Source organism: Elephantulus edwardii, unplaced genomic scaffold (assembly GCF_000299155.1).
Source record: "Elephantulus edwardii isolate Elephantulus edwardi_28Jun2011 unplaced genomic scaffold, EleEdw1.0 scaffold00208, whole genome shotgun sequence".
In the NCBI taxonomy this organism is placed as follows: Eukaryota; Metazoa; Chordata; class Mammalia; order Macroscelidea; family Macroscelididae; genus Elephantulus; species Elephantulus edwardii.
This window is the reverse complement of record NW_006399958.1, coordinates 2,242,058-2,249,988: the sequence shown is the minus strand read 5'-3', so window position 1 is coordinate 2,249,988 and position 7,931 is coordinate 2,242,058. Positions and strand designations below refer to the sequence as shown.

The following is a 7,931-nucleotide window of genomic DNA, read 5'->3' as shown; positions in this document are numbered from 1 at the left end:
GGCTTCCTTCTTCGCTTTTGGCACCGTCTTCGTAGAAGAAGCCCGAGATCGTCTTTAAATCGGAATATCCTCTGAAGTTTTGGGGTTTGTTTTAATTCACTTGTCTTAGTGACAGAGCTTGAGTAACAAAGACTGTCTGCCTGGAGTAGGCTGCTCCTTTAAGAACGATCAATGGGGTCAGACTCATCAGGGCAGTGAGTTTATGTGAATGGGGAGAAAGGATGACTTGGGCATAGAGGGTGAGCATGGTCGAACAGATTGAATAGTCAGTGTCACTAAGTTGTGATTTGAGAAACTGTTGGTGGATGTTTCACTGGATATATTCTCAATAACAAAAAAAAAATGATTTCAACAAAGCAGCCCTGGTATGTAGTTCTTTCTCTCTCGTTGCCTTTGGGCCAGAACCTACAGATAGCTGACCGGCATTGAGATTTCCGAGGCTGTAACTCACATGAGAGGAGTTACCCGTCTTTCTCCCTTGGAACCACTGGTGGATTTGAACTGTCAGAGTCGTGCTCTTCACCCTTTGGGTCATTAACACAACTCCGTAGGACTAAATAAGAAAGCTGGTGAACTGATGTAAAAGGGGAGAAAAAAAAATGTCAGGAGTGAGGTGTGTTCTTCAGGCCTGGGGTCCTGGTGCTGAGGTTCTCCAAGACCCAGGAGACAGAGGCAGCTTCAACAGAAGAAATAGTGAGAAGGGCCGGTAATGAAAGAGCAGGTGCAGAACCAGAAGGCCAATGTGAGACAGAGGCTGGGCTTTCCAGCCCACAGTGAGGCCTCGGGGCCTCTCCTGGTGACCCCTTGAGCATGGGAGCTTTGAGCTGGAACTGACTCGATGTTATCTAACAATAGCAAACCGTGACAGAAGTCAGGTACCATGTCTTCCTTCCTCAATTAGCAGCCAAACACCTAAACACTATGACACCATTTTCCTTTATAGGTAAGCTCTGGAATGCGTCTTTTTCCAATAATGGAGAAACTTTGTCACACATAACTTGGGCATGTTTTAGAAGGGGCTGGTCTTTAAGAAAGGTGTAGGGTCGGTGAAAAAGAGAAAGACCTTCAACAACATGGACTGACCCTCAAAACAACTCTGAGATATCATCTCACCCCAGTCAGAATAGCAAAATTTAACAGAACAGCAAACACCAAATGCGAGGTTGTGGAGAAACTGGAATCCTTGTTCACTGTTAGTGGGAGTGTAAAATGGTGCAACCACTATGGAAGGCTCTATGGTGCTTTCTCAAAAAGTTGGAAATAGAGATACCATTTGACCCAGCAATTCCACTACTGGGAATATACCCCAAAGAAACCATAACCGCCACCCAAGGAGATATATGCACACCCATGTGTATCGGGGCTTTGTTCACAATAGCAAAGAATTGAAAACACCCAACTACCCATTAACAAGCAAGTGGATAGAGAAGCTCTGGTATATTCACACAATGGAGTACTATGCTGCATTGAAAAACAAGGAACTCATGAAATAGTATGCAAAATCGGTGACCCTGGAGGACATGATGCTGAGTGAAGTATCTCAGTCACAAAAAGACAAATATTGCCTAGTGCCACTGTTGTAAAACAGGACTGACATCGGGGTTGGGAAGAGACTGAGAAAGATGGGATAACTAATGTATACTGCATTGAAACAGATGAGGGAGAGAACTGTTTAAAAGGGATTTATGACTAGATATTATTGTCGTGACAGGAGTCCGGAATGAAGTCTACACAGTGGAGTGGACTGGGGGCTGGGGTGGGGGTGGATTGTATAACAATGAAAGAATTTTTCTTTTACTTTTCAAAGAGAAGAGCGAACTGAGGGGGTGGGCAGGGAGAAAGTCTCTCTAAACTTTCATTAAAATGAATTAAATTTTTTAAAAAAAGATGAATTGACACTGTGACAGCAAAAATACCAGGGAGTCTAGTAGCTGAGGCCATAAGGAGCCAGGCTGTGAACCCAAATGTGGTGTTTCTCTGATGGTTCGAATCCACCAGGGACTCCCCGGGGGAAAGATGAACAGCCTCCCAAGACTCAGTGATGGGCCAGCCAGCAATGAGTTACTCCTGATTCGCTGGCAATGCTGTCCATTTTTTTAATTTGTTTGTTTAAAGCATTATTAAGCATAGTGAGAGCTGTGTTGGGGTCAGCACAGAGGAGGCTCTGAGCTCACAGTCAGATGGTATGCAGAGCTTCCTGAAAGAGCGAGCAGATCTCAAAATCCTGGGTCATTCAAGCCCAGCTCCTTCCTCTCTCTCTGGCTGTGCAGGTCCCTAGACCTCTCTGAGAGCCACGTGTCCCTTGATCTGTGATAGATGAATAACAAGGATGTTTGGAGGATGCAGCCAGATACTGCCCAGGCAGCGTTTAGCACGGAAGGTTCCTGAAGCGTGAAAGCCAGTAATTACTGTTATTGTTCTTAAATTGGGAGACCTGAAGGACCAGTTGTGAATAGCCTGGTTGGGGGAGGGTGAGGAGTGAGAGAGCATTCAGGAAACAGGGTGGTGTGGAAAGCCTGGAGGGACAGACAGGAGTGGATGATGATGGAGTAAGGTCTGGAAGTTCTGAGGAACTGGGTCTTCCTCCTGAGGGTCCCGGGGAGCCCTGGGAGGAGGGTGAGCAAAGGAGGAAGGCAGAGTCAGTCAGCACTGGGGGTAGAAGGACTTGTGAGAGACTGGAGAGAAGGCTGGGTGAGGAGAGGAAGGCTGGGTTAGGAAGATAAAGGGCAAAGATTAGGGCTCTCGAGGAGGGACAGGGGAGAGGGATGGATCAAAGGCCTCCAGCGCAATTACTACAGAGATGGAGATATCCTGACCCCAGAGGAAGGTTGAGTTCAGGAGGGTGAGCACTTGAGAGTAGGGGACCAGGATGTGCGTAAGGGACCTGGGACGACTCACAAGAGCAGCTCTGGATTTGAGGAAAGATGAGTGAGTTGAGACTCAGACCTGAAGGTGCCAGGGAGCCATGGGAGAGTTTAGAGACAGGGGAGGAGGATTGAGTGTATCCAGGGTAGAGAGTGGGAACAAAGAAACCTGAGTTGAGGCTGGCAGAGGTGGGGCTTTCTTGCTGAGAGGGTACAGCTGCCTCCTTCACGAAGTCCTCCCAGCTTTGCCCCACCCTGCCACAATTCCAGTGGGTGTTCAGATCTCCAGGAGCCCTGGTATTGCGACAGTTATGTGTGCAGATGCTGAAGAGAGAGGTTGATGGTTTGAACCCACCCAGTGGCTCGGACAGGCGGGACCAAGCCCTCCCAGAGAAGTCACAACCCAGAAAACCCTGTGAGCTTGTTCTACTCTACTCTGTAGCACTGTTATGAATTGAAATGGACCTGAGGGCACCGGGCAGCAACATGAGGAGCCCTGGTGGTACAGAGGGTTAGGTATTGGACTACAAGCCAAAAGGTCAGCAGTTCGAATCCATGGGAGAACAAGACAGCCTGCTCCCATGAAGATTTACAGCCTCTGCACACCCATGCCTATCGTGGCTTTGATCACAATAGCAAAGAGCTGGAAACAACCCAAATGCCCATCAACAAATGAATGGATAGAGAAGCTCTGGTATAGTCACACAATGGAGTACTATACTGCATTGTAAAACAAGGAACTCATGAAATATTATACAGAATGGGTGATCATGGAGGACATTATGCTGAGTGAAGTATCTCAGTCACAAAAGGACAAATACTGCAGAGTGCCACTGTTGTAAAACAGGACTGACATCGGGATTGGGGGGAGACTGAGAAAGAGGGAATAAATAATGTATACTACATTGAAACAGATGAGGGAGAGAACTGTTTAAAAGCGATATATGATTAGGTATTGTCATGACAAGAGTCCAGAATGAAGGCTGCATAATGGAGTGGACTTGGGAGGAGGGCTTGTATAACAGTGAAATTTTTCTTTTACTTTCCAAAGAGAAAAGTTAATGGAGGGGGTGGGCAGGGAGAAAAGTGCAACAATGAATGACTGGAAATCCAAAGACACTGGAAACTTCATTGAATTTAATAATAATTTAAAAAAATTAGGGAATGCTGGTGGCTTAGTGGCAAGAAGCTGTGCTGTAATCCCAGAGGTATGTGGTTCAAATCCACCAACTTCTCTATTGGAGAAGGTGGGACAATCTCCTCCTGTACCAGTCAGATCTGATTTGATGGTACACACACACAAAATAATACAATAAAATAAAATAAAATTATAGCCCAGAAACCTCATGGGACAGTTCTGCTGGGCTTAGAGGGTGTTTGTGTCTTCAATCAGTTCATGGCAGTGGAGTGGGTTGGGTTTGGTTTGAGGGGAATGATACCACCATCTAGTTTGAGGGGGAAAAGATGTTGAACCGGAAGAAAAGGTCCACTTCTTCAAAGCCACATGGTGCCTTTGCAGCAAGGACTGGAGTCCCCTGGCTGTTAGGACGCCCCTCTACAAAGGTTCCTACCCTCACCTCCATCGCGGAGTTCCTCCGCTGTGTGGCCCTGGGAAGGTCGCTGCACCTTTGGGAGCCACAAGTCTGTCTTTCCTAAAACTGAAGACAAACACTCCTCCATTCACAGCTGCGAAAGAGGCCTTGGTGACACAGTGGTTGAGCACTAGGCTGGTGCCTACCCAGTTAGTCCTTTCAGATTCGCTCCAGGCAAGAAACATCTGAATGAGTGAAAAATCTAAGTTCTCTGTAAATATTTGTTAAAATCACAATTGAAATAAAATTTAATTATTTTTATTTATTTTTTAAAAAGGAAACATCTGGCGAGCTCTGGTGGCCAAATGGCAAGAAGCTGCACTGCAATCCCAGAGCTGAGCAGTTCGAAGCTACCAGATGCTCTGCTGGAGAAGGAGGGGCAATCTCCTCCTGTACCCAGTCAGATCTCATTTGACGGTACACAGACACAAAATAATTAAAAAAAAATAAAAAAGAAACATCTGGGGAGAAAAAGGAGACAGGGAGGAAAATGTGCAACAATGAATGAACGGAAATCCACATTTTCTATAAACTTTCATTAAAATCTTAATTAAAAAAAAAAAAGAAACATCTGACAGTCCTCTTCTGTAATGATATGATTGTAGCCAAATGCACCCCGGCGTGGGGGGCGGATTGCCTTTCAGCCAACAATAATCAGATCCTCACTGGAGGGTCATCTGGGGGATTCGAACCACTAGCAACGTGATAAGGACCCTGATTCTCCTTAGTCAGACAACAAACGCATCCTCAGGGACGGGTAGGCATGTAGAATGTAAGAGCTCAAAGGGGCCGGAGTTGCATGGCCAACCACTTTAAAGGTTCAAATCCAGCAGCTGTTTTGTGAGAGAAAAGGGGTGTGTGTTCCCTCTACCCCATTTACAGCCTTGGAAAACCCACAGGAGGGTCAACGGTGAGTCGGTTCTGGCCAGAGGGCACAGGAGAATAACCACAAAGCATGTAAGGCAGGAAGGGAGAGGAGAGGACAGGACAGGTGGAAACGGGAAACACGAGAAGGATGAGGAAGAGAGCGGTTACGATTTGGATGTTGGCCATCGATGTCAGGAGACAATTGCAGAATGGAAAACCGATTTGCTTTGTAAAACTTCACACAGATCCCAATGCAAAGGGTTGGCTTGTTGGCTGTATGAGAGTGTGTGTGTGTGTGTGTGTGTGTGTGTGTGTGTGTGTGTGTGTGATTACAGCTAAGAAAAATTCTGGGCAGTTCCACTTGGGGAGCACATAGGCTTGCTCCATTGTGCCCCTCGACACCCCACCTGAGGGCCACGGAGCCCCAGGGGGGGTCAGGCTGGGCTTCACGATGGGGCTGCTGATGGAAGCAGTCGGGTGGGGTGGGTGGCTCTGCCACCGGATGGGGTGGGGGATCCTGGCACCTCCCGCGGGTCCAACTCACTTCCCCGCCCAGGAAGCTACCAGTCCTGTCGGACTTGTCCTGCCTGGGAGGGATGGGGCACAGGTCTCGAGCCAGTGTCCCTGAGCCAGTGTCCCTTCGGGGTGCGGCCAGCACCATGGACACCTGGCGGGCTCTGCCGCTCTGTCTGCTTCTAGGTGAGTTCTCAGCCCAGCCCCTTCCCCACGAGGGCACCCCCTTTCCCTTGCAGCCTCCCCTTTCCCCACTAGCACCCCCTTTCCCTGCAGCCTCCCATCTGTCCTCCTTTCTCTCTCTCCAGCTTCCAGGGTTGGTGTCCTCGCCCTCCAAGCGCCTGGTACCAATCTCTCCTTCACCTCCGAAAGCTCTTCCCAGCTGGATTTCCAAGCTGCCCACAAACTTTCAGATTCTTCTCCAGGCACTCAAGCCTCAGCTGATATCCCTGATCCCAAATGGATTCTGGAGGACCAGGGTTCAAATGTTCTATCAGGGTCCCTCTGGGCAAATGTATCTGAGGAGGGTGAGCCCTGGCAATTCCCTCGGAAGCCCCTGGATTCCACCTCGCCTGAAGTCTCTGCGTCTGAAGTGGGGTCCGATGTTCCCGCCAGAAGCCCCGAGGCTGCCTTTCCTGTTCACACCCCGGCTTCCAGCATTCCTGCTCAAGTCCCAGACAGCAAGTTCTCCCCAGAGGATCTGGGACCCTCCTTGCACCAAGAGTCAGGAATACCTGAGGGTACCCATTCAGCGTCCAGCTTTCCCCAGCAGGTTGGAGGACCTCTGGCGGTTCTAGTGGGTACTACCATCCGGCTGCCCCTGGTCCCAGCGCCCGTCCCCGGGCCCCCTGCCTCACTGGTGGTCTGGCGCCGAGGCTCCACTGTGCTGGCCGCTGGGGGTCTGGGGCCAGGAGCCCCTCTGATCAGCCTGGACCCTGCCCACCGACACCGCCTGCGATTTGACCAAGTTGGAGGGGGTCTGGAAGTCACCTCTGCCCAGCTGGGAGACGCTGGAGTCTACACAGCCGAGGTCATCCGAGCTGGGGTCTCCCGGCAGATTCGAGAGTTCACAGTGGGCGTGTATGGTACGTGGACACCAGGGGCTACTCTGCTCTGGGGGAGGGGGCTTTTAGGTATTTGTAGGCAATTTAAGGTACATATTTACAACTCACTGCTATCGCCTCAGAACTACTCATAGCTGACTCATCATTGGGTTTCTAAGATTGGAAATCCAAGGAGAAGATTGTCCATCTGCCTCCACTGGAGCTGCTGCTGGATTTGATCTCCCAACCTTTTGACTGGTGGCTGAGTGTTTCAACCATTGTGATGACAGATCTCACCCTTTATTGCCCATAAACACAACAACCCCAGGAGCAATCTTGCAGTCCTGAAGGGCCAGCTATGAGCTGAATTTGTGGGTTTGGTTTTTGTTTTGTTTTTTAGTTTGAAATCTTTCTTTTGGAAGAGGCAGAAATCCTGCTGGCAGATTTGAACTGCCGGCCTCTCAGTTAAGCACTATGCCATGAGGGCATCTCCTTAAATGCCCATAACTGAATTTTAACTGCTTGCTGTTAAATCAGAACCAGCCAGAATGGGACTTCAGCATATTTTTGGAAGCTGCAAACTACTAGTGGATTCGAACCACATGCTTTGGATTGGCATTGCAACTCCTTAACTCACGAGGCCACCTAATGGTTGTTTTCAGGGCTGTGGGACCCTGTAGGACAGAGGTGAACTCCCTAGCAGGTTTGCAAGTCTGTCATCTTCATGGAAGCCTCTTGAGCACCTGCTGGTGGGTTCCAATGACTGACCTTTCACTTAGCCTGTGAGCACTAACTTCTCCTTTTGAATATTTTATTGTGGTTTGGGTGAAAGTTTACCCAAGTCATTAACTTCCCATTTGGAAACTTACATGCTTTTTCCTTCCTTCCTTCCTTCCTCTTTCCTTCTTTTCTTTCTCTCTTCCCTTTTCTTCTTTCTTTCTCTCTTACTCTTTCCTTCCTTCCTTCTTTCTTTCTTTCTTTCTTTCTTTCTTTCTTTCTTTCTTTCTTTCTTTCTTTCTTTCTTTCTTTCTTTCTTTCTTTCTTTCTTTCTT

At 48.5% G+C, this 7,931-nt stretch overlaps 1 protein-coding gene across 1 annotated transcript in view; it reads left to right on the top strand.

Annotated features, from left to right (window-relative positions):
* The first annotated feature begins 5,982 nt into the window (after positions 1–5,982).
* The window catches only part of VSIG10L (V-set and immunoglobulin domain containing 10 like), a 10,984-nt gene continuing 9,035 nt past the window's right edge, over positions 5,983–7,931 (top strand). The window contains exons 1-2 of the mRNA XM_006897364.1: positions 5,983–6,022; positions 6,145–6,921. Of these exons, the coding sequence (XP_006897426.1) occupies positions 5,983–6,022; positions 6,145–6,921 (817 nt within the window). The remainder of the gene's footprint in view (positions 6,023–6,144; positions 6,922–7,931) is intronic.